Genomic DNA, 27,109 nt, shown 5'->3' on the forward strand with positions numbered 1-27,109 from the left:
AAAAACTGTTGTATTGTCAGTATATATTTTAATAGTATACAGTCTTTATGTAGCTGACATGCTAAAATGAATAAATTTTACCTCAGTTTATTTTCAAAAGCTGGGTTAAACTTTATCTGAAAAATAGATCTTTATTTCTAGAAGGGGACAGTGATTACTTAGTAAAAGGACTTACCAAAAGGACACTAAGCATTTAGTTATTTCTTTTTGACTTGTCTGTATACTGAATAAGATAAACATTAAACTAGATATTTTTCACCTCCAGAAAGGAGGCAAGAAATCTATGGTAGAGGAAAATAGAGAGTGAGGCTCAGTCAGTACAGTAGAGATTTAGATTGTTTTTAGTAACTACCAGGAATCTATGAGTTTTCTTTGAAACCAAGAGATGTTTTAAATACTGCAGTTCCACTGTCTCAGACTATTTCTTGAGAACTTTTTCTTTTTTTTAATGCTTTATAGCTGGTTCCAGTAGTACCATTGGAACTCAGGAGAGTACTGCCCATCTGCTGGTTTCAGATGCAAACCTGATTCATGTGTTAGTGAAATTTCTTTCTGGCACAAGTCCACATGGAACAAATCAACACAGTCCACAGGTACATGATTTTTGAAAACCAGAGATAGGCTTAGATTACATAGTAAACTTACTTGTAAAAGAAATTTTAAGTGTACCTAAATATGTAAAATTTTTACTGCTAAGGTATTAAATGATGACTTTTTATGTATAAATGTAATAAAATGTTTTGAATTATTTATAATAATATATTATTTATAATAATAATAGCTGTACTGAAACAATATAGCAGGTAGTAAGTTTTCTCTTGGAATTACTTGATTTTTATGCAAAGATGCATTTTTGGTGTTATATTGTATTATTTGTGAAACCTTCTAAACAAATACTTAAATGTTAGGAAATAATTTCAAAACTTTGGGAGTTTAAAAATATTTTTAAAATAATGTATTGTGTTTAATGACCTCTATAATCAAGATTTGAGAAGTCACCTAACTTAATTCTTCTATAATATTAAATATTTTGTTCAACAAAAAACAAAAAGTTGACATGGATGGACCTAAACAGTATTATGCTAAGTGCAGTAAAAGAGAGAAAGACAAATGCTTTGTGTTTACTTATATGTGGAATCCCAAAAAAACGTAACAAATGAACAAAGGTAATAAAAGTGAATAGAGTCATAGATACAGGGAACAAACAGGTGGTTGCCTGAATGGGGGATTGGGGTCGGGGGGTGAGAAAGATGAGAGAAATGGGTGAGGGAAATTGAGAGGTACAAATTTCCAGGTACAAAATAAATGAATCACCAGTATAAAATGTACTGTGTGGGGCATATTGTCAATAATAGTGCAGTATCTTTATGATGACAGATGGTAACTAGACTTACTGTGGTGATCATTTTGAAATGTATAGAAATATCCAATCACTGTTGTACACCAGGATCTAAACAGTGTTGTAGGTGAATTTCACTTCAAAGGCAGACTCATAGAAAAGGAGATCAAAGGTGGGGATTGGGGGAATTGGATGAAGGTAACCAGAAGGCAAAATCTTCCAGTTATAAGACAAGTAAGTACTAGGGATATAAAGTACAGCAAGATAAATGTAATTTACATTTCTGTATATTATATATGAAAGTTTGCTGAGAGAGTAAATCTTGAGATTTATATAGAAAAAATTTTTTTCTTTTAATTTGTATCTATATGAGATGGATGTTCTCTAAACTTAGTGTGGTAATCATTTCATTGTGTCTATAAGTCAAATTGTTATTCTGTACACTTCAGATTTACAGGCCTATGTGTCATTTACATCTCAAACCTGAAAGAAAAAAGATAAATACTGCTTTTGTTAATTCAGAAAAAAAAGATACATCAGAACTTACAAGCTTTTTTAGCCATAGATATTTCTTTTATATCAATTTAAGCTTTTGTTTTACTGCTTTAAAAATTATTTTTCCTTCATTATATTTCTTTTCAAAAAAATGTATTCACTGTTCATAGTATCTTTCTAATGGACATTATTCATAATTGTCTTGCAAGGTTATCTTTTATTTCTCAGCTATGTGCTCATCTATGTGTAAGATCTGTGTACTGTGCTGGGTGCTAGAGATTTATGTAGTTTACGAGACTCTGCCATTCTTGGAGCTTAAATTCTGTTGGGTGCATTTAGTCAGTACTGTCATACTACAGAATAGACTTAAATTTTGTAGATCATCATAAAATAAACGAAAGAAAAAGATTAAAAAAAGAGACCATTTGTAGTTTGATTGGCCCAGAGTTTTGATGGGGGGGGTGGGCAGAGGCATGTTATCAAGTGATTATTATACATAAAGATTGCATGAATTTGGAATGTGAGGATTCCTAAAATCACTGATTCCACCTTCTTTATTTTACATATGAGAAAACATGCATTATCTGCATTGCCCACAATTATACAGCTAGTTCATGGTAGAGCCTACGTGTCAGGGAGCATACCACGGTATAAAATAGTGTGTTTCCTCTCCCCCCACTTTTTTTTTTTTTAAACGCAGAATGAAAGTTATTGAAGATCAAGCTTTCCCCAGATATTTTGGTTTATAATAGGTAGTTTGGCTATGAATGTTAAGATTTTTATGCTCAGAAATGAACTTTGTCTAAAATGGTTTTGAGAACTACATTGCATTTTGTTTTTCCAAAACTCCTGTAGGGTTTATGATCATAACATTCCAGCACATAGTTCAAGGTACTTGGTGTAGCTCTCACTATTGTTTTTTTTCATTGAAGAGATAGAAGTTTGGAAAGCTTTTTTTCTTTTTTTTTTTTGCAGATTGCTACAGGTTTATTTTTAGCTCTATGTTTTTGGTTTGGAGAGTTTTTTCCCTCCATTCATTTTAGTATTTCCTCTTGTAGTCATTAGAAGCATGACCTTCTGTGTATCACTTAGTCTGTCTGTTGAAATGGGATGATTAAGATTGTGAAAATCACAGTTTTTGTGCTTTCAAAAGCATTATAGAGATGTTTTTTGTGTAACTCAAGTGAGTCTTTTTCTATATTGAATTAAATAAGTCTGACATAATGGAAAAATATTGACCATAGAATCTATAATTTTCAATTTAAAATATGTCAAGGCCTAAAAGCTTAGTTGGTTTCGTGCTATCACTGTTAATATTTTTGTTTTTCAAATGAGAAGTTTCAACCCTATGGCTCTTAACACTTGATACTTTCAAATGAATAATTCAGTAAATGGAATCAGTAAGCAGTTTTCAGTAGAATTACATTTTTCTTCAGGTTGGTCCAACAGCTACGCAAGCTATGCAAGAATTTCTTACCCGATTGCAAGTGCATCTTTCTTCAACATGTCCTCAGATATTCAGTGAATTTTTGCTCAAGCTAATTCATATACTTTCAACAGAAAGGTAAATTTCAATGTCATTAACAGATATTCCTGATGTATTGATAGAAGCAATAGGTAATCCTCCAAATAAATTTTCTCTTATTATTTGTTGGGAGTTTATCTGGGGATAGACAAGCAGGATGATACCAAGAATTAAGAGGGAAAGATTTATTGATATGTTTCCTGATTGTTTTCTTTTCATTATGGCTCTCCCAAATCCTAAGCTTCTGTTGTTAATGGAATAATGGGTTCATAGATTAGTAGTTACAAACCTTCTACGTGAAATTTACTTGAAGCTCTTTAAGTTATTCTAGAATAAATGTAAGGAATTAAAGCTACTAGTAATTTTATTTGAAACCTACTTGATAAAGATATCTTAAAAAAGAAAAATATTAATATTGTATCAAAATCCTAAATAAAATTTATTACCAAAGTCAGGCACTAGGTTAAAAAGAATAAACTGTGACCATAATGGGTTGATTCTTAAAATGCATGAATACTTCAGTATCATACACTATATATCATATTAATGAATCATTTCATCATACTATGAGATATTTCATAAAAGCTGACATTGCTTTCTGAGAAAAACTTTTAATGAAATATTAACTATCATCTTATTTAAAATTATGGGGGAAAAAAACCATTATGAACAAACCAGACTCTATTATGTTTACTTTAAAAGTTCCCATTGATATCAGGAAGAAGTTAAAAATGCTGTTTGCCATCTTTATTATTTAATTTCATTGTGGAAGTGCCAGTGAAGTTTTAAAATATTTTAATGTATATTTGAAAATGGTTAAAATAACTTGGAGATTACATCACTCTCTAACAATTAGTTTCACAATATTGGAAGTCAGAAAAAGGTATGGTTTATAATAGCATAAAATAATAAAATAAAATATTAAAAATAATTGTTTTAAATGGCATACATTAATTATTCATAGCAATAGTTATTTTTAATAGATCCATAGCAAAATGCCTTCAACCTAATATAAGAATTAATGCAAAAAATTTATATGGAGATATGTTTTCATAGTGACAGAAAATTTTATCTCAGAGTACTATCCTCATTTGTGTTTTCTTTCTCCTTTATAGCTATTTTAAAATACTAATGTGGTTGTAGTTCAACTTGTTCATAGTGTATGTGCAATGATGAAGCATAAGTGTGGGGAGGAGTAGATTCACAAAACCAAAAATGTGATGTTATGATATGCACACATGTCGTTGGAAAATGTGAACTTGAAGTTTTGTTGTATGGTTTCACTACAACTTCAGGAGTTCTCACAATCCCCCTTCTGGTTCAGTAGTTTGCTAGAAAGACTCACAGAACTCAGGAAAAACACGTTACTTACATTTTTCAGTTTATAAAAACGCAGGAACAGCCAGATAGAATAGATGCACAGGGCAGGGTCTGTGTAGGGATGTGGAAGGGAGGGTGCCTGTGAGTGAATGTGAATTCTCAGGGCTCAGTGTTGCCTGCTTACATACCTGGAATAGCAGTGTGTTAAATATTTAGCTGAATTCTTCTTACACTTACGCATGTTGCCAGCATCTTGACTTCCCAAGTTCTGCCACAGGAAAGCCAATGCTCATATTCCACCTATGAGCTATCTTTGCATGGATTTCAGTCTTTTTGGTACCCTCAGCTCTCTGATGGGTTCAAGAAAAGCTTTGACCTTAGCTCTCTGGTGGGTTCAAGAAAAGTTATGACTTTAGAGTTAATTTGGCTTTTTAAAAAATTGTTAAGATGGGGGGACAATGATCTTTCCACTTTCTATGTCTTAAGCATAAGCAGACCTTGAGAGCATTCAATTTGATGTGTAAGAGTGAATTGGTTGAGTCCTAATTTATGAAAATCAAGATTAGTAAGAAATGTTTAACAACATTTGAGGTTCTAACAATACAGAGCTCATTCATTATGAGGAGTGCCTTGTGATATATAATTATTTTAGTCTGTGGCTTCAAAATCACCTCTTTGATTTGCTTGTTCTTCAGTTTTCTATTTGGAAAGAAATTTATTTTTTATTTTATGTGGTAAAATGGAGGTAAGAACAAGAAGGACACAGGAAGAGTGGGAAACTCTGCTGCAAAGTGAAATAGTGAATACCAGGAGTTTAATTATTGCTTAGCTTTCTTATATTCTGGTGGTTACCTCTTTCAAAACAATTTAAAATGGATTAATTTTTAATCCTCTCGCTTTTTCTGCAGGGGTGCCTTCCAGACAGGCCAAGGACCTCTTGATGCCCAAGTAAAGCTTTTAGAATTCACTTTGGAGCAGAATTTTGAAGTTGTTTCCGTTAGTACTATTTCTGCTGTGATAGAGTCTGTCACTTTTTTAGTGCACCACTATATCACTTGCTCAGACAAAGTCATGTCTCGAAGTGGATCAGATAGCTCAGTGGGTGCTCGAGCATGCTTTGGGGGACTCTTTGCCAACCTCATTCGTCCAGGTGATGCAAAAGCAGTTTGTGGTGAAATGACAAGAGATCAACTCATGTTTGATTTGCTAAAACTGGTTAACATTTTAGTTCAGCTGCCTCTTTCGGGTAATAGGGAATACAGTGCAAGAGTGCCTGTGACCACCAATACGACAGACAGTGTTTCAGATGAAGAAAAAGTTTCAGGAGGCAAAGATGGTAATGGAAGCACTAGTAGTATTCAAGGACCACCTGCATATGTCGCTGACTTAGTGTTAGCCAACCAGCAGATTATGAGCCAGATTTTGTCTGCTCTGGGCCTGTGTAATAGCAGTGCCATGGCGATGATAATTGGTACGTATTGAGAATATTAATCTTAAACCTGTTTCTAGTACTATATCTCTTTCCTTTAGCAATGTATGAATCCATTGTCTTTTTACTGTACCATATAGTGTTACTTTATTGTAAACATCTTAGCCTGACTGATTATTATTAGTTAAAATCTTCTGTAGAGTGGCATACATCAGTTGAAAATAAAATTTTAAGTGTGAATTTTTTTTTAAATTGGAAAATACTAACAAAATAACTTGTATGGAATTAAGAAAAGGAAGCAGTTTTGTAAGCTAGGCACCATAATTTATACTCATATATCTCTAACATTTTAAAAATGAAGAATTAGACTTCAAATTTCATATTAGGGAATGAGTAAATTTTATTTACTTATAGTTTCTTATAATGTGAAGTATAAATTTTTGTTCAAATTTTGTTTAAAATTTTTAAACAAAATTGGCAAAAAATTTTGTTCAAATTTTTGTTTAATAGTTTCAATGACACATCGATGTAAAATTTATATATTGTTTCTTTTCTACTTCTTTGAAAGCTAACATGTTAATTATTTTAAACTAATTAAGCTTCAGTAAATTGTGACAAAATCCATTCCTGATGTAATTTTGTTTATTAGTATTTCTTCCTTCATGTAAGGGAAAAAAACTATTTGCTTTTTGATTAAAAGTTTTAAAGTATAGTTGCATAATAGTATCAGTTATTTTTCTCTGCTTTTCTTCTTGATATGTATAATGTGTTCCTCAGTTGTGTGATATATTGTTACCAACAACAGAGGTATCTTCTATAAAAAGATAACCAAAAATCATTCTCTACTGAATGTTATGTTAGGCATTTTAATTTCTAGACGTGCATATGTATATAGACGCACAACATGCGGACACACACACAGCTGTTTTGTATGCATCCTTCCGTGGTTTGGGGGAAAAAATGGCTTGTAAGACTCTCTATTTTAATTATTACTGGTTTTTAAGGATTTTCTTTTTAACAAATGTGCAAACTTTTTATTTAAACTAGGGGCAAGTGGATTACATCTCACTAAACATGAAAACTTCCACGGTGGGTTAGATGCCATATCAGTTGGGGATGGACTGTTTACCATACTGACAACTCTTAGTAAAAAAGCGTCTACAGTTCATACGATGCTGCAGCCGATTCTAACCTACATGGCCTGTGGGTATATGGGCAGACAGGTGAGTTCAGTCCAGCAACAACTGCAGTGATTTAAGTAGTTAATAGCAATGGGAGCAGAGAATTATCTGTAAGAGAGAGACAAATACACTATTCTAGTAATATATTGGAAAATGAACAGAATCAGCAGATGAGAACCATAGATTAATAATACAAGTTGAAGAGAAAAGTTTCCTTGAAATTGTCAAAGTTAACTATAGTGATGTAAGAGTAAAATGTTTTAAATTTTAAGGTTTTCTTTCCATTGTCTTAGGAAGTAGTTCTTTCCTTTTCCCTAGAAATAGTATAGTTGAATACCAACATGTTCTACATAGAAGTATATACGAAAATTTAATATGAGTGTTTTTTTTCAGGCTTACATTGCATATTTAGTTTCCTTTCAGTTAAAGGGGGTTAGAGTAATTTTAAAAGAGAAATAGGTTAGAATGTTATTACTTTTTAAATTTCCTTTTTAAAAAATGAGATTTTAGGAGCCAGTGTGATTATTTTACCTTCTAGTCCATTTACTATTTTTTCTTCCAAAAGCAGGTTTTAAAATATAATTTCTTAAAGAATCTTTTATATGTCATTGTATAACCATCATTTTCATAAATATGTATTGAATCTGTATATATATTTCCCCATTGGAAGATATAGAGGTAAATATTTGAGAAGGGTACATTTTTAAAGGAAAGTACTGTCTAGTGGAAAAGGAAATCAGTGCACATTAAGGTAGAAAATGATAATACTAGGTAAAGACAGACACAAAAAGTGCTGAGTTCAGAGAAGAGACTGTTCACTTAGCTTCTGACACAGGCAAGAGTTTTAAAATATTTTGGCAGACATTTTTATTAAGTGATTTAGGTTAAGGTTACCATTTTATAATAATTAACTATAAAAGAATGTTATATTCAGTGAAACTTATTTGTCCTAATTAATAGGAAATTAATAATCACCTTTTAAAAATCACAGCATACATGTATGGTTTTTTTTTAGGGCTCTCTTGCTACTTGCCAGTTATCTGAACCATTATTGTGGTTCATTCTCAGAGTACTGGATACTAGTGATGCCTTGAAAGCATTCCACGATATGGGTAAGGCAAAATTTCCAAAACTGCCATTTAAATGTAATCGTTAAGTAGTACAGTATGTTCTCATTTTGGTAGTCTTCTGTGAGAGTTGACTCGGTGTCAAATCATCTGTGTTAAGATAATTTTCATTTAGTATTCTTTATAAATTTAGGTGGTGTTCAGCTCATTTGCAACAATATGGTTACTAGTACAAGGGCTATTGTAAACACTGCAAGAAGTATGGTATCAACTATTATGAAATTTCTTGACTCTGGTCCGAACAAAGCTGTTGACAGCACTTTGAAAACAAGAATCCTAGCTTCTGAGCCTGACAATGCAGAAGGGATCCATAACTTTGCACCCCTGGGTAAGAAAACAGTTATTTCATCTTATGGGTGTGTATTTAAATAATAGTTAATTGGCTGGTATGAAGCAAAAGTAGTTGTCAAAATAAATTGATTGTGTTATAATATCACCATTTTAATTACAAACCATTGATTTTGAAGGCACTAGTTTTCCAAACCGTCTACTGATTAGAAGGAAGTTTTTAATTGTTCTTTAGTAGGAAAATTTGTTTTTATTTCTGAGTTTAAATAGACACAATTTGTGAAAATAAGTAGTATAGATTCTTATGTCAGTTTTCAGTATAAATGTTTGTTTTATAAAGCTTGTTTCTCCTTATTTTGAGTGATTTTTTTTTAAAGAAGTTTAACATTTGTATAGTTATTCATTTTTCCAGTCTACATAGTTTCTTTTTGTATTTTTCTTTGCATATTTGTAACTCACAAACATTGACAATTTAGAATAAAGATGATTATTTTCAAGTTTATGTTTTATTATCAAGTATATTTTATTTTATTTTCAAGGCTGTATTGAACATTGCGTTTTACTTAAATCATTTGAGAATTACTGTGCTCGCTCTGTTGTCGCTTGTTTAGTATTCATTTGGCATGTTAGTATACAAAAATTAGGGAGCAGTTAGCACTGAACTTGTCACCTTGCCAGTTGACTGGATGTCCTGATTATTTGTGAATATTGTGACAAATTATGCTAAGTATATTAAGTGCATTCGTAATATTAAATGTTCATGTTTTTAGCTAATTTCTCTAGCGTAGCTATTGTGATTTGAATAGTTCTTGATGCTTTATTAGCTTTCTTTTGCAAGTTTTTATTTTATTTGAAATACTTCTGTAGGTACAATCACATCTAGCAGTCCCACTGCCCAACCGGCTGAGGTGCTTTTGCAGGCCACGCCCCCTCATAGAAGAGCTCGCTCTGCTGCTTGGTCCTACATCTTTCTGCCAGAGGAGGCTTGGTGCGACCTTACCATTCACCTTCCTGCAGCAGTGCTCCTTAAAGAGATACACATCCAACCTCACCTGGCATCTCTTGCAAGTGAGTAGTAATTTGTTTAAAGATCCATCATGAAAATAAACTATAACATATAGAAACATTTACAAAATAAGAAATATACTTAGCAGTGAAAAAAACTTAGATAAAATGTCCAGATTGCTTAATTTTGAACAGTTTAATATAATATTTAACATTACCACCACGTCATTTACCATCAAATGAATTGGCATGACTATTCTCCTGAAAAAATAGAATGTGTGATGAAATTTAAGGAAATATATCCTAGGTGTATATTATTTTGCCTTTCATCTTCTCCCAAATTTATGGTACTGTAGTATTAAGATAAAATGAGTTAGTTTGCACAACTGTAGATAGCTTTCTTAGTTTTTCTAGTCTGCAGTCCTAGCTCTGTAATGTGAAATTAACATAGATTCCCTTCCCATTGTAAGATAATTACTTCTGCAAAGAATTTTTTATTGTAATATGTAGAGTGTGATATTTTGAGTATTATGACCTTTGAATTTTTAATGTTTTGAGTATCATCCATTTGATGCATTTTCATTTAATACATTTTGTTGTAACTTTGCAAGGGAAATAATTAATTGTAAAAAATAAAAAAAAAATAAGTTATCCATTAAAAGAAGAATGGGCTCTTTCAAGCATTCATGAAGAAATATGAAGTACTATTTTACATTTGTGATGGTCCCCAAATTCTTTCAATATAAATATAATGATTTATACAGAATTGTTGAAGTTTTGACAATCATTATCTTCATTGATTGATTCTCATTGCTATCATATGTCACTCAATAATTTAATGAAGATCTATGGGAAATTTTGTAGACTGCTGGCATATTTGGAAGAATAAATTTTTACACTTATTTGCAAGAGTAGATTATTATTATACCCTAAAAGAGTTGTAGAGTCTGTCCATACCAGATTAAAATAGATATAATGAATAAAATGACAGAAAAAAAGTAGATTAATGCAGTGTTTTGGCAGGTCAAAAGTAAATATATTACATGGCAAAATATAAGTCAGTACAACCTCCAACAGTATAAGACTTAGGAGATAATCTAAGATGAGGAGGAAACTGCTTTTTTGAGAAGGAGAAAGTGGCTTTGAATTGTAGGTAGAATTTATACATAGTAATTTGGACAGGAAAGATGTTACAACGGAGGACTGTACATTACGATAAATCAATAGATTACATGTTTTCTAACACAAATGTGCTTAATACTTTTGGTTTGAGATCAGAGCACAAACTAAAGGTATAGTGTTTTCCTGTAGAAATAGCATAGCCTTTAGAATCAAAACCTGGGCTTGAACATAAAATGTGCCCTTTATTCATGTGAGGGTTTGGATTATTTAATCTCTTTTTATCAGTTTGTATTGGTAGAGTCAAAGAGATTATATAATGTGGATAATACTTTAAGATTAAATTTAAAAATTTTGTGACTTAACCTAGCTCTCTGTGCAAACCAGGGGTATAGTTGACATATAATAAAAGTTACTTCCTGATTTTATAGTTGACATTTAAAATCAAGTTTCACAGGTTGTTTTAGTTGATAGATAAATTTATTAAATGTTCTTCCATGTTTGTGAGAAAGAATTTTCCCATAGCAACTACCAGTTAATTACTTCATTGTATGTGTGTGCTCAGTCATGTCAGACTCTTTGTGACACCTTGAACTGTAGCCTACCAGACTCCTCTGTTGATGAAATTACCCAGGCAAGAATGTTGGAGCAGGTTGCCATTTCCTACTCTAAGGGACCTTGACACCCAGGGATCAAACCAACATCTCCTGCATTGATAGGCAGATTCTTTACCACTGCAGCACACGGTTACTTCATTCAGTTCAGTTCAGTTCAGTCGCTCAGTCATGTCCGACTCTTTGCGACCCCATGGACTGCAGCATGCCAGCCTTCCCTGTCCATCACCAACTCCTGGAGTTTACTCAAACTCATGTCCATTGAGTCGGTGATGCCATCCAACCATCTCATCCTCTGTTGTCCCCTTCTCCTCCCGCCTTCAGTCTTTCCCAGCATCGAGGTTTTTTCCAATGAGTCAGTTCTTTGCATTAGGTGGCCAAAATATTGAAGTTTCAGCTTCAGCATCAGTCCTTCCAGTGAATATTCAGGACTGATCTCCTTTAGGATGGACTGGTTGGATTTCTGGCTAGTCCAAGGGACTCTCAAGAGTCTTCTCCAACACCACAGTTTAAAAGCATCAATTCTTTGGCACTCAGCTTTCTTCATGGTCCAACTCTCACATCCATACATGACTCCTGGAAAAACCATAGCCTTGACTAGATGGAGGCCCTTGGTTGGCAAAGTAATGTCTCTGCTTTTTAGTATGCTATTTAGGTTGGTCATAACTTTTCTTCCAATGAGTACGCAGCTTTTAATTTCATGGCTACAGTCACCATCTGCAGTGATTTTGGAGCCCCCCAAAAATAAAGTCTGCTACTCTTTCCATTCTTTCCCTATCTATGTGCCAAGAAGTGATGGGACCAGATGCCATGATCTTAGTTTTTCTGAATGTTGAGTTTTAAGCCAACTTTTTCACTCTCCTCTTTCACTTTCATCAAGAGGCTCTTTAGTTCTTCGCTTTCTCCCATAAGTTGGTGTCATCTGCATATCTGAGGTTATTGATATTTCTCCCGGTAATCTTCATTCCAGCTTGTGCTTCATCCAGCCTGGTATTTCTCATGATGTACTCTGCATATAAGTTAAATAAGCAGGGTGACAATATATAGCCTTGACGTATTCCTTTTCCGATTTGGAACCAGTCTGTTCCACGTCCAGTTCTAACTGTTGCTTCTTGAGCTGCATGCAGATTTCTGAGGAGGCAGGTCAGGTGGTCTGGTATTCCCATCTCTTGAAGAATTTTCCACAGTTTGTTGTGATCCACACAATCAAAGGCTTTGGCATAGTCAATAAAGCAGAAGTAGATGTTTTTCTGGAACTCTTGCTTTTTCGACTACTTCATTTGGCCTCCTTAAATTTTAGCAGGAAATTATTTTAAATATTCTGAATGTTTAAATTTTGAAAGGCAAAAAAGGATCAGAGGTGAAAATTTCTAAACTCAAATGTGTTTAAAATCATAGCAATATGATAGTAGTGAAATAATGAGTTTGTGAAAAGGTACTTTTAAAGTCACATTCTTCCTGAATTATATACAGCTGTAAACCACAGCATACTAATCAAATGCCCCACTTTGCTGGTGATAATTCTGAGAGTAGAAATAATAGAGTAATTGCCTGTTTTTGTTTTCTTCGAGAAAATGAAGTATATGTGGATTGCATATCTTCAGTTAATCTGTTTTTTAGGTTAATGTTATAATTTTTTATGTACAATTTTTATTATACTCTAAATTTCATATAATAGCTCCAAAATCAATTATAATTGAAGTTAGCAACAAAGTATGACTTAGCATTTACATATTCTTTTTATGACTTCATAATGAATATAACTGAAAGCTGCCATTTTACTGTAGTTGCCATTAAAACATGAACTTGCATTTACTTTTTCTTTAGTAATTGTTCGATTTTCTCTTTCTGTAGCCTGCCCATCCTCAGTGTCTGTAGAAGTAAGTGCAGATGGAGTAAACATGCTACCATTGTCTACTCCTGTTGTCACAAGTGGTCTTACCTACATAAAAATTCAGCTTGTGAAAGCTGAAGTAGCGTCCGCTGTCTGCCTTAGACTCCATCGTCCACGAGATGCCAGCACACTAGGCCTCTCACAGATCAAATTACTGGGCCTCACTGCTTTTGGTACCACTTCTTCAGCAACAGTTAATAATCCCTTTCTTCCATCTGAAGACCAGGTATCCAAAACAAGGTATGTAGTTCCTCATTCTTAAGGAAAATCTTTCTGTGCTTTTCATGAAATTTATTCTGTGGCTTCTTTGCTTTTTTTAAATTAGAGTTTAGAAAATTCTTTGTTCCATAGATTTCTAAATAATATCATAATTTTTTAAGTGTAATAAAGAATAATTGCATTCTTTGTGTTTAGTTCTTTAATTCGTTGTGTTTAATGCTTGAGATGATCTGTGATGTGCTTTATGTGGGTGTGACTTCTTTGAACTGTAGTCTTACGTAAGTATTTCCAAATGCCGATCCCCAAAAATATATCTGAATCAAACAAATTGACCACACAGATAAGCACCTGGTCTGTTATCTAGTAATTCTTAAGTTGCCAGTCAGTAAACGGTTTGATTTGAACCATACAAATTAATACAAACTGATCAAACAAAGAAGGACCTGAATGTGTCCTTTAATTTACATTCTTCTGATAAATTTGGATGGTTGAAAATTTTATAGATTGGTTTTATTGTACGTTTTACCTGAGGAAAAAAAATGGGGTTTCTTTTTTATTTTCAAGCTGCTAGGTCTTTTCAGTTTTGCAATTCTGTGATCCTGTGCTGTTTATATTTATGCATATGTGTATATACAAAACTATTTCCTGACTAAATAAAAAGCAAGTTCATAATTCCTAAAGGCGACTTGTACTTAAGTATTTTTGTTTTTTATGTTATAGGGGAAACTTACTGTGTATTTAACTCTTATTGATGTTATAGTATTCTAAAAATATTCTTTTTTAAACATCGATTGGTGCTACCTACTTATGAAATACAACATGCTGGTTATTTTTTCTGCTTTATAAGGCACAAATTTTTTTCACCACATATCTCCTCCTTTTTTTTTTTTTTTAAAAAGATTCTTTGCATGTAGTCCATTACAGAGCATTGAGTAGAGTTCTCTGGCCCAGCAGGTTCTTAGTAGTTATCTATTTCATATATAGTAGTGTCTGTATGTGAATCCCAGTCTTCCAGTTTATCCCTGGAAACATAAGTTTGTTTTCTGTATCCATGCCTCTGTTCAGTTTTGTGAGTTTGTTCATTTGTGCCCTCCCCCCTCTTTTTAAAAATAATCCACATATAAGTGATCCCATGTCATTTTTGTCTTTTTGTGTGTGACTTCATTCAGTAAGAGAGTCTGTCATGACAGTCCATCCGCAACTTGCTGATCTTGGAGAAATTTTGTTTGATCTTGGAAAAGTTTTTACTTCAGAAGTCTGAAGTAATTTAAGTACTTAAATTAACCCATAAGCTGTTGTTGTGTTTTGCATTTCAGTATCGGATGGTTACGGTTATTGCATCATTGCCTTACTCACATAAGTGATCTGGAAGGAATGATGGCAAGTGCAGCTGCACCCACTGCTAATCTGCTGCAGACTTGTGCTGCCCTCCTGATGTCTCCGTACTGTGGAATGCACTCACCCAACATTGAGGTTGTGCTCGTCAAGATAGGACTTCAGTCCACTCGAATTGGCCTAAAGCTTATAGACATTCTTCTGAGAAATTGTGCAGCATCAGGCAGTGATCCTACAGGTGACAATTAATTTTGGTATTTGAATTTTTACATATCTGCAGAGAAATAATATTTGAACTACTATGTTTGTGATTAATTCCATTTCCAAAATTAAATTCCATATGGCTTCATTATTTTTGGAGTTTGATTTTTTTTGTTGTTTTTGAATTTTATAGAAGTTATGTTTAATGAATAAGATTAAACTGAGCGAATCTTTTAATCTCATTTGCTTATTTAGCAAATTTTTCCTTTTGATTCTCTTTTTGCAAGATTTGAATAGCCCTTTACTTTTTGGAAGACTGAATGGACTGTCTTCTGACTCTACGATAGATATTCTTTACCAGCTTGGAACAACTCAGGATCCAGGAACAAAAGACAGGTATGTGGTGATCTCATTTTTCACATGAGAACATATATACACATAATCTCACACAGTGGATGTTACTAATAATGCTTTTTTTTAAAGATCTTTTTGTAAAAGTTAAGCTTAGGTATTACTAAACTTACAGAAATAACGGACTGTTGTGTCTATATTAGATACCTGGACTATTTTGATAATAGTAATGTTTCACTGATCATTTATATTATCCGTTGACATCTTTTCATTAGATTCTTTCCCTTCTTTCTCCTGCTTTCTACCACAAAGTGAAACACTGTCATACCAAGTAAATAATACTGATTGTTTCACCTAAATGTTTACTGATCTTGCAGTATAGGTAATTTTAGGTAAGTTTTACTAATGTAGTTCTTCCTCAATGTCTTCTACCTCCAAATTCATAAGGACTCCAAGTATCTTTGAAACGTGTTTTTGTTTGTATAAGTAATATGAATTATCTTTACGCTGGAGACTGTTTTCCTGAGTTAATATCCTTTTAAGTATGTTGAATATTTTATATTCAATTAAGATTCTTTACTTTTATTAATTTGTATTTAAAGTGAAATCATTTGGTATGTTGTTAAACATCTTACTTCATGAATTATTAACAGATTATTAATTTTTTGGTGGGTTCTTACTCATTTTACAGCTGTTCACCGAGTAGTTGGTATATGTCTGGCATTGTGCTAATACTAGAGAGATCAAGTTTATTCAGTCCAGCTTGGGCCCTCAGGAGTGGGGAGACAGAACAGTGTCCCTAATAAGGGGAGATTTATGTAGGTCAGACTGAAGGGTATGAATTAGAGTGCCTGGCAGGGAAGTCATCTCAGAAAAATTGTTACTTAATCCCTGACAATGTAATAGCTTTCATTAATTTTAGACTCATTGCGTTCATGTACTCTGGGTTAAAAATATTTAAAGAATATATTTAACAAAGTAAAATTAGTTTGTCAGATAACTTCAAAATATTGAATAGGCTGACTTCCTTTCCATTAAACTTTTGCTGTATATAAACTGTATGGTAACTATATTGTATTTTAAAATATATTGGAGTATTTTTTGACAAAGTGAATAGTAATTTATGTCAAATTTGAATCATAATGATTAATAGGGTTAAAAATATGTGCTAAATATTTTTCTAGAATAGGTTTCCTGCAGTCTTGTGGTTATTTTATTTTTAATTTTTTTATCATAAGAAGAAATTGTGCTTAAAATTACTTTCTTAGCATAATGCAAATATAGCTATTTCAGAATATTTTAGAATTGATGTTAATGACAAGATTTTGGCTGCTGTTTTTCTAGGAAATGTTACTTTTCCCTAATTGTCTCATCTCCCTTCTTTTCCTATGAGTTTTCCTTATTTCTTGTCATATGAAATTTAAAGTATTTGATCCTTCAGTCCTTCAGGGTAGAGAGAGAGATTAAGTGGTATTATATACCTTCCAACTCCCATTTCTTTTAACCTTAAGCAAAGAATCTTGTGCTCTAGACATTTAAAAGTAAACAAAACAAAGATAAACAGTGTTTTAAGAACTTGAAAATAAATCTATCCCCCACCCCTTAAAAATACTAAGTTCAAAGCATTATTGCTTTAAAAAGTCTTTTGCTTTCATTTTGTGGTCCCCAGCTCTAGGCAATGGAGTGTAGTAGGGTGGCACTTGGAAACGTATGTGTGTTGAGGCTGTTCGCTTGTCAGAATGCAGGAGGGTGGGTGTCTGCTACTAGTATTTAATACTTGGGGACCAGAGATGTGAAACATGGTATATTGCATGAGATTCTGCACAATGAAGAGCTGACCCCCCCAATCACTGCTCTATGATATGTGGATTTATTATAAACAGAGTAAAAATTTAGACTATAAAATTAGTTTTTTTAAACTGTCTATCCTGTAATTCTAGAGATTTATATGTTCTGCCATAAATGAGGTAAGAATCAGTATTTATATGCTGATTAGACGAGATATTGCAAATATTTTCATCACTTAAATAGGTATTATTGGAAAATTAGAATTACTTTGACATTATTGATTGCATAATTCCTTTTCCCTCCTATTTTAAATTAAAATTACTGAGAATAATCATATATTATTCTTATATATACATTGCTTACATGCAGTGGCAGTATTTATCTGTATTAAATGTCATCTGTAGTATAATTGATTATTTGCATTCATCTTTTCTTAAGAATTCAGGCCTTGTTAAAATGGGTCAGTGATTCTGCAAGAGTGGCTGCTATGAAAAGAAGTGGCAGGATGAGTTACATGTGTCCTAACTCTTCATCAATAGAGTATGGTCTTTTGATGCCATCTCCTTCTCATTTGCACTGTGTAGCAGCAATTTTGTGGCACAGTTATGAACTGCTGGTAGAATATGATTTACCAGCACTGCTAGACCGGGAGCTCTTTGAGTAAGTATGATTTACGAAATTATTTTTCTCCCCAGTATTAGATCACTTTAGGTTTTTACTTGATAAAACAGCATTTTTATATGCTTAGTTGTATAAAAATAATGAAAGTGCTAGATAAGTATAAATGATATCATTTTGAAATGAGATGCTACTCAGATTTAATCTTCATGTTTTAAGAAGCTGTGTTAGTGTCATTGCTGCTTTTCCCACCTAAATTTGGAATGTTCAGTGTATTCTGCAGTTCACATTGTTTATTCTCTTTTGTAAGTTTACTCACCAGATTCTTTTATCTTTAATGTACAACTTTGGAGGGAAAGTGTAACTAGAAATTTTAAAAGACTGCTTTAGACAGTTCTTTACAGTTGTTTGTTTCTCATTCTTTCTAGACAGCCATGATTGTTCTTTTGACTAGTAGTTTCCACTTAAACCACATTTCTTCACCATACACAGTTAAGGCTTTATTGAGCTGACTGCCTAATAACTTTAAGTCTATGGCAAAATATAATATTTATTTCTGAAGAGTTCCGTGACTCATAAAAGGTCGGCCTTTTGTTCTCTAGTTTGTCATTTTCATATTTGCTTCTTTTATTTGGCATAATCCATGACTTATTAGTGAAGCTCACTAATAGTTTTCATTTTGCAGACATGAATTAAAGCCATTAATCATGTCAAATTCAATCTAAACATTTCTTTGCTATACTTTTTTCATTATTTTCTGTATGTCGTTTCTTTTTTTAGGTCACACAGAGAATGGTAGAACCATTTTGATATAGATCTCTTAGTTTTCTGTGTTCATCTTGCAAGTCTTACTTTAGCCTGCTGAAGTACTTAATGATGTTTATCAGAACCAGTCTTGCTGAGACATTATAATGTCGTAATACTGAATGTTAAACTGTGTAATTTTCATCAGAGTGATTTCTAGTAGAAATAATGGACAGTGAGGTCTTTCTAAAAATAAGTGTATTTTTTTTAACATGATATCTTTTATTCCCTAGGTTACTTTTTAACTGGTCCATGTCTCTTCCCTGCAATATGGTTTTGAAGAAAGCTGTGGACAGTCTGCTTTGCTCGATGTGTCACATACACCCGAGTTATTTTTCTTTGCTCATGGGCTGGATGGGCATTACCCCTCCCCCAGTGCAGTGTCACCACAGACTGTCCATGACAGATGATAGCAAAAAGCAAGATCTCAGTTCATCTTTAACAGACGACTCTAAAAATGCACAAGCGCCTCTTGCCCTAACTGAATCACATTTGGCAACCCTTGCTTCCTCTTCTCAGTCTCCAGAAGCTATCAAACAATTATTGGACTCAGGTTTGCCTTCTCTTCTTGTGAGGAGTCTGGCTAGTTTTTGTTTTAACCACATTTCTTACTCTGAAAGCATTGCTCAATCAGTAGATACTTCCCAGGACAAACTGAGGCGGCACCACGTTCCACAGCAATGTAATAAGATGCCTATCACAGCAGACCTGGTTGCTCCTATTCTTAGGTTTTTGACAGAAGTTGGCAATAGCCATATCATGAAAGACTGGCTTGGTGGGTCTGAAGTCAATCCACTGTGGACAGCACTTCTGTTTTTATTGTGTCACTCTGGATCCACCTCTGGAGGACACAACCTAAGTGCCCAGCAGACCAGTGCAAGGTCAGCTTCTCTCTCCTCAGCTGCTACAACGGGATTGACTACCCAGCAGAGGACAGCAATTGAGAATGCAACTGTTGCATTCTTCCTGCAGTGCATTTCATGTCACCCTAATAATCAAAAGCTGATGGCCCAGGTAAGAATCGAAAAACTAACTTATGTTCCAGGTGTCTTACTGTTTTAATGTGCTGTCACATAACACTCTTGAAATTAGTTCAGAAAGTGGCATGTATTAGGGCCAGGTGATGATGAAGTTTCTGGTTGGGTGCGTTTAAGGATTTGAATTTAAACCATAATTAAAATTAAGTACTGATATCTCTTCCCTCCTCTCTTCACTTATTAACATAAGTCAGTTATTCTTTTTGATGAATGATAGACAAATTCTTCAAGATTCTAGCTAAAGAAATCCTCTTTTAAAAAAATCTACCCCCAATATGATGCTTCAGCTCTTGGAACAAGATTGACCACTTAAAGCTGGCCATTGAAGGGCTCATCTGCATCAAGACATTACATTTTGTAGTAACTAGATTGTTAAAAGCTGTTGGTTTGCTTCTAATGCTGCTGCTGCTGCAAAGTCGGTTCAGTCATCTCCAACTGTGTGCGACCCCATAGACGGCAGCCCACCAGGCTCCGCCGTCCCTGGGATTCTCCAGGCAAGAACACTGGAGTGGGTTGCCATTTCCTTCTCCAATGCATGAAAGTGAGAAGTGAAAGTGAAGTCGCTCAGTTATGTCTGACTCTTAGTGACCCCATGGACTGCAGCCTACCAGGCTCCTCCGTCCATGGGATTTTCTAGGCAAGAGTACTGGAGTGGGTTGCCGTTGCCTTCTCCATGCTTCTAATGAAGCAGACATTAGAGTAGGTTTCAGACAGGAGACTCTTGACAAATCACATTCAAAGTATGAAAGATTATTGTATTGAGTCTGGGGGCCAAAACTCTTGAAAGCTGGAATTATCTCTAAAATAATTCTAGTTCCTTTTTGCCAGATTTTCTTGTTTCCAGCTGCTGTGATCTTCAACAGGTTTTAAACTAGAAAATGGAAATAATAATACCTGCCTCTCAAAAGATTTTTTTCTTTTGAGAGGATTATAATGTATATGAGCATGTTATGCTATGTATACTAGCATAGAGCTTGTTTGAGACATGGTCCAGTTCAGTTCAGTTGCTCAGTCGTGTCCAACCCTTTGAAATATGGTGAAGTGAAGTCGCTCAGTCGCGTCTGACTCTCTGCGACCCCATGGACTGTAGCCTACCAGGATCCTCAGTCCATGGGATTTTCCAGGCAAGAATAATGGACTGGGTTGCCATTTCCTTCTCCAGGGGATCTTCCCGACCCAGGGATCAAACCTGGGTCTCCTGCATTGTAGGCAGACGCTTTACCGTCTGAGCTACCAGTGCTTATCAGTTAAACTATTAATATCTAAAAGGATGAGCTATTACAGTTTTTAAAAACTACTGAATGACTTAACTTTTAGAAGAGGAAGATACTTTATTGCCTCAACTATGTTATTGGGAAACTATCTACTTAATGTGCCTAATTTGAAAGAAATGCTTAAATTACCAATTTTAACGAAGTCCTTAAATATGAGTATTTGAAAATTTGGTTTCTGCCTGTGGGTAGAGTGAAACTTTCTGTTCCATTGTCTTCTGTCCTGGTTATCCTCTCTTAGTTTCTTCTTAAGGCTTTATTTTATATTTTTAATACCTTTTTTTTCAGAATTTTTATTGTATAGCAACCACATTCAGATATTGATTGAAGTTAAAATTAAGTTGGTTTTGCCAGGTATTTTATGAAAACCCTGTACTAGTAACTTCTCTTATCCACAGAAATTTCTGATTCACTTTTAACTTGATGTCTACTTCTTATTCATTTAAGATGGAATAATATATTCTTTAATTGCTAATTTGATGAACTGAAACATACTTATTAATCCACATTTTAAATTTCCTCTTTATTCTTTAAAGTAAAAAGCTGGAAGTACCACTTTTAACTTTTTAAATCTCTCACTTTGCCAGGTTCTCTGTGAACTGTTTCAGACATCTCCTCAAAGAGGGAACCTTCCAACATCAGGCAATATTTCAGGGTTTGTACGTAGATTATTCTTGCAGTTGATGCTGGAGGATGAGAAAGTGACAATGTTTCTTCAGTCTCCCTGTCCAGTGAGTATTTAACAATTAAATTAAATCTTAATGATGAACTGTGTATAAAGATATTTTATGTTTTCATATCAGAGCTTACAGTTATCTCTGCTCTAATTTCTAATACAGCAGAATGAAATTATCATAGCTTTTATACTTAATGATAGAACTTAGAAATCTCCGCTAACTCTGTCTGGAATAACCTAGTTGTAAATTGCCATGAATAGTATAATTTGATTTGGGAAGAAAAGTGACAGATTGTTGGGTACAACAGTGCTAATGCAAAATTTGATCAACAAATCACATGACAGACATGCCACATTTGAAGAAATACAGAAAATAAACTCGTATATTTTTGTATGCATTATTGAATTTTTATTCCTTTATGCTTTTGAAATTGTTATATAATGAAATATATTTCAAAAAATCTCTTCTTTATGTCTTGATTTCCAGCTGTACAAGGGGAGAATTAATGCTACTAGCCACGTCATCCAGCATCCAATGTATGGAGCAGGCCACAAATTCCGAACACTTCATTTGCCAGTCTCAACAACATTATCAGAAGTTCTGGACAGAGTGTCAGGCAAGTCAGATTTAAATATTTATTTTTCTTTAACTTTGTTATATGTATATAGGAATTTTATCATTTTTATAATTTTATTATATTCACTGAGAAACTATTTAATGACATGAAATGGTCAAGATGGTTTCACATTTCAAAACATGATGCAGTGTACAAAATGTATAATACATTCCAGCACCTGTAATTCTTTTGTTGTTAGATGCATTATGTTTAGTAGTGGCAGAACTGGCAGCTGGAAATGGCAACAAGCTGTGGGAAGCTATTGATGGAATTTTCTCGAGATAAACCATAAGGCTATTTTATAGTAGATGAATTTGCACAGTATATTAGGTTGTATGACAGCATTCTAAGTAATAAACATTTACTAAATCTAGGAGATAAATGAATGGTCAGTAGGTAGAATCGGCTGGTGACTTTATTATTTATAACCGTGAGGAAGACGGAACTTTTCCTGTAGATTTCTTGTCTATTTCAAGAGCTCTCAGTTGATGCCTTTAAATAGAATATAAGTTTCTGAAGTAAAAGCATTTTGGGGGTAGAATGCCAGTTGACTATGATGAGTTTCCTTTTTTGCCTCTCTGAAATCCTAGTCAGTGATGTATTTAGTCATTGAGTATCTGCTATGTGTAAGCACAGTAATTTCTTCTAGGGTTGTAAAAGTGAGCAGGACACATACTCTGCCTCTCAGAGTATTTATGATATTTTATGTATTGTCAGAATAAAAAACAAACTGAAAATTTAAAAGTTTGCAATTTAAATATAAGTCAGTGTGTTTCTAAGTCCTTGAGCAACACTGTTAACTGAAACAAGTTAGGAGTTCCCAAAAAACTGGCATTATCTATTTATTAGTTGGACATATTAATCCAAATTTGAAATAAAAGACTGAGTTGAAGAGATTGGGGAATTGTTACCATACATATTTGGGCTTCCCTGGTAGCTCAGCTGGTAAAGAATTCGGCTGCAATGCAGGAGACCCTGGTTCAATTCCTGAGTCGGTAAGATCGCCTGGAGAAGGGAGAGGTTACCCACTCCAGTATTCTTGGGCTTCCCTGGTGGCTCAGACGGTAAAGAATCTGCCTGCATACGAGAGACCTGTGTTCAATCCCTGGTTTGGGAAGAACCCCTGGAGGAGGCTATGGCAACCCTCTCCAGTATTCTGACCTGGAGAATCCCCATGGACAGAGAAGCCTGACAGGCTGCAGTCCATGGGGTCACAAAGAGTCAGACACGACTGAGCAACTAAGCATACCAAACATACTTACACAGACGGTAAGTTAAACCACATGAGTGAATATGATCACTTTGAGAAAATAAAGTAGAAAAGATTGTTTATTGGTTTTAGACACTGCATCTAACATGAATGTGTGCATAATATTATAATGCTTTCCTACATTTTACATATAACACAGTAAAGAGTTAGAATATATTATAAATGTCTAACATTTTTTTCTTATTTGAAAACCTCCACCTTACCTGTTATAGCTAAACTTTGTGAAAATTTGATTTTACACACTTTTTTCTACATTTCAATTTTCTGAAATTGTGCGTTTTACATGATGAAGAAAAAATTTTTAATTAATTGAAGGAAGAAAGTGAAGAAGAGTACTGAAATTCAGTTTTTGAGATGTCAACATTTAACTTAATCGAAATGTATAGACATAGTACAAAATAACTGGAAGTTTAACTTTTTTATTTATCTTTACTATAAATGAATACTATTTTCTAAAATGTCTTTTTCTGTCATTTAGAATATTGAGCAAACTAGCTCCCTTTATGATCTAAAAATTAAAAATAAAACTGATGGCTGTGGAAGAACAGTATCCTACTAAAAAGTCCAACTGAGTCATCCTTAGTAAATATCAGAAACTTCTAAGTGCCTACTTTAACCTCTGGTTAGCAGTACTTTGGTCTTTAAACTGTATTTGTATTCTTTAATTACATCTTATGATATATTAACATGTGCATATGTATTTTACTAATATTCTTGAAAACAAAGAATCCAAAATTATTTAAGCGGTCCCTTTACCTGCTTCCTGTTGCTTTTAACTATATTGCTTTCAAATAATGATTGTGTTCGTTGTTTTTTTTTTAATTTCTATCATTGTTTTTAAGCAATTTGACTATTACTATCATCAAATGATATGCCTTGTAGTTTTCTTCATGTTCCTTATGATTTGAGTTTTTTGACTTAAATATGTGTGTTTATGAATTTTATCAGATTTGGAAATGTTTTGCCTATTAGTTTCTCAAATATATTTGTCTTCCCATAACTCTGCTCTTTTAATGATCCTAATTACACATTTGTTCGGCCTCTTGAAGTTGTTTTACAGCTGACTGAAGCTCTGTTCTTTTCCCCTCCATTTTCCCCTTGTACTTTTTGAGTTTCTTAGTGGTTAAATAAGATCATTGTATGGCCATCATTTATTTCATAATTTATAATAGCATGCCATATTCAAAAGCATGAAAGAAAATATTAATTCAGATTAATGACTATCTGTGAAAGTCCTTGGTATTCATTCTTAAAGTACTTGTAAAATATGTCATTTTATCTAAGATTCCTAGCCAAATAAAAATAATAAAACCAGCAACCTCTGTTCCTTAAACTTGTTTGGTTATACTCCCATTTGTAGCAGGAGAAGTCCAATGTAATGCATATTAGGATTAATCATGAGCTTGAGTTTCATATTGCCCTTTACCAATTGTATCAGTAACCTTGCTAAGACCGTTTCCTTATTTTGAAAATAATATTCCTTGATATGCATGTTGTGAGGACTGAAATATATAGATATAGGTGATAAGCAGATTGATCTGTGCATAAAATAAAACAGAAGTTCTTGATAATAGTTTTAAAAACTGCCTCTAGAGGTAGTACTATTGTAATACAAAATATTTTCTAGAGATTGGAGTTTAGGTATCCTGGCCTATGGAGAATGATGAATCCCTTTCATTGATAAAATCAATGAGAATTGAATGTGTCACACTTGGCTTCATAACATTTTTTCCAAACCATCTACATTGCCTTTGTGTTAGCTACAATATAATCTTGTGTAAAGTCCCCTAAGATATTTATTATTTCCCTTCTTACTGATTTTTGAGAATCAATGTATTTTACACAAAAATTTCTTATAGATACACCAAGTATCACTGCTAAACTAATTAGTGAACAAAAAGATGACAAGGAAAAGAAAAACCATGAAGAAAAAGAAAAAGTTAAGGCAGAAAATGGATTTCAGGATAATTACAGTGTTGTTGTTGCTTCAGGTATGAGTTTTTCATATATAATCTTGACTTTGTTGGTTTCTATTAAGTGTAACAATTTATATTTATAGGAACTTAATGTAATAAACTATTAATGTAAAAAGCTGGTGTAATGATGTCTTAATATTAAGTGCACAATTATTGTATCAGAAATCAATTACTCTTTGGCATTGGAATTATTAAACTTATTTTGTGCTTACCGTATCTCATCAGAATGAACATGTGTAAATAATTTAGATGTTGCATTTCAACTTGACAGTGTACAGAGACTTATACTCTTTAAAAGTTCGCTAAGTCTTAAGGAATTTTTCTGTAACTTTTTTTTTTAATGCAAATTGAAAAACTATTCACTAGTTTTCACTTATGATATTGTGCTCATTCCATAAAATTAGGAAATAAAAATCTTCAAAAGAAGATCGGTTGAAAACTGAGTTTTTACTATATTAGATACAGGAAGAGGAAAAATTGGTCAAGATAAGGGATAATCTTGGAGGATGTTTTTCTTAACAAAATTCTTAGTTCAGAAGAGAAAGCTCAACCTAGATTACATTTCTTCTTAAATAGAAGACCTATATATTGGTTTAATGTGTTCTTTCTCAGAGAAAAATTAAGAACACAAGCTTTTCTGTATATTTTTGCACAAAATTACTTTTCAGTAAATGGATGCTCATCTACATGTATTTCAGAGAATACAGGAATTAATTTATACTTTCTTGAAAAATAGTTACACATGCATCCAGTTATTCATTGTGGTGGTTTAGTTGCTAAATCATGTCCAGTTATTCATGAAGTATAATAAATGACAAATAGAATCTAATACAAATAGAATCAAATGACAAATAGAATCAAGAGATTAGATACTACATGAAAAGAAATATTTCCTGTCTTTTCGTGTTCCTGGTGCTTTAGTAATATATTGAAGAAATACACTTTAACTTCATTAGTGTGTTGGCTATATAAATTTTTTGTTTGTTTGTTTGTTTTAGGGCTGAAATCGCAGTCTAAACGTGCTGTGTCATCTACGCCACCTCGCCCACCATCCAGGAGAGGGAGGACAATGCCTGATAAAATAGGAAGTGCTTCCTCAGGAGCAGACGCTGCCAGCAAAATAATCACGGTCCCTGTGTTTCATCTGTTCCATAAACTCTTAGCTGGTAATGTTCACAGTGATAAAGCATATCAGAAGTTTTAGTAATCTTACAGATGAATAAATCACATTTGTCATAACGAAAATCATGTTTAATCAGTTGCTGTTGATGAGATAAATAATTTGGTGAGACTTTATCCATACAGGTCTCTCTAAGAGAAGTGAGAATAAAAAGAAAGTAACCTATTTAATACCCTTTTTAAACATTATAATGTTGCAGTTTTGCACTAGCTTCTTAAATTTTGTTATGAATGTGGTATAAAATGATGAGTAAAATTAATGTTTTAGTTCATTCATAACAAGTTATATAGGACATAACGTGAGGTTAATTTTAAAGAACTAGTTCTAGCAGTGGAATTCTTAGATGTAGTCCTGATAGTTAAGCTTCCTCTCTTCCTGAATCATATTCTTTGACCAGTATACTTTCCTTTTGTTGAGGTAATAGCCATTT

At 33.3% G+C, this 27,109-nt stretch overlaps 1 protein-coding gene across 10 annotated transcripts in view; it reads left to right on the top strand.

Moving 5' to 3' along the window:
- Window positions 1–27,109, top strand: part of BIRC6 (baculoviral IAP repeat containing 6) — a 210,366-nt gene that overhangs the window by 111,506 nt on the left and 71,751 nt on the right. For all 10 annotated transcript variants that reach the window (XR_006269389.1, XM_043468279.1, XM_043468278.1 and 7 more), the window contains 16 exons: window positions 460–593; window positions 3,271–3,398; window positions 5,588–6,150; window positions 7,156–7,331; window positions 8,305–8,401; window positions 8,550–8,744; window positions 9,572–9,772; window positions 13,297–13,576; window positions 14,872–15,128; window positions 15,379–15,487; window positions 17,669–17,890; window positions 18,886–19,666; window positions 21,548–21,691; window positions 22,124–22,253; window positions 25,383–25,514; window positions 26,498–26,665. Coding sequence is in view for 9 of the 10 variants with exons in the window: in XM_043468279.1 (XP_043324214.1) it covers window positions 460–593; window positions 3,271–3,398; window positions 5,588–6,150; window positions 7,156–7,331; window positions 8,305–8,401; window positions 8,550–8,744; window positions 9,572–9,772; window positions 13,297–13,576; window positions 14,872–15,128; window positions 15,379–15,487; window positions 17,669–17,890; window positions 18,886–19,666; window positions 21,548–21,691; window positions 22,124–22,253; window positions 25,383–25,514; window positions 26,498–26,665 (3,717 nt within the window). In the remaining variant the exon portion in view is untranslated. The remainder of the gene's footprint in view (window positions 1–459; window positions 594–3,270; window positions 3,399–5,587; window positions 6,151–7,155; window positions 7,332–8,304; window positions 8,402–8,549; window positions 8,745–9,571; window positions 9,773–13,296; window positions 13,577–14,871; window positions 15,129–15,378; window positions 15,488–17,668; window positions 17,891–18,885; window positions 19,667–21,547; window positions 21,692–22,123; window positions 22,254–25,382; window positions 25,515–26,497; window positions 26,666–27,109) is intronic.

The sequence above is a fragment of the Cervus canadensis genome, chromosome 5 (genome assembly GCF_019320065.1).
Source record: "Cervus canadensis isolate Bull #8, Minnesota chromosome 5, ASM1932006v1, whole genome shotgun sequence".
NCBI classification, from domain to species: Eukaryota; Metazoa; Chordata; class Mammalia; order Artiodactyla; family Cervidae; genus Cervus; species Cervus canadensis.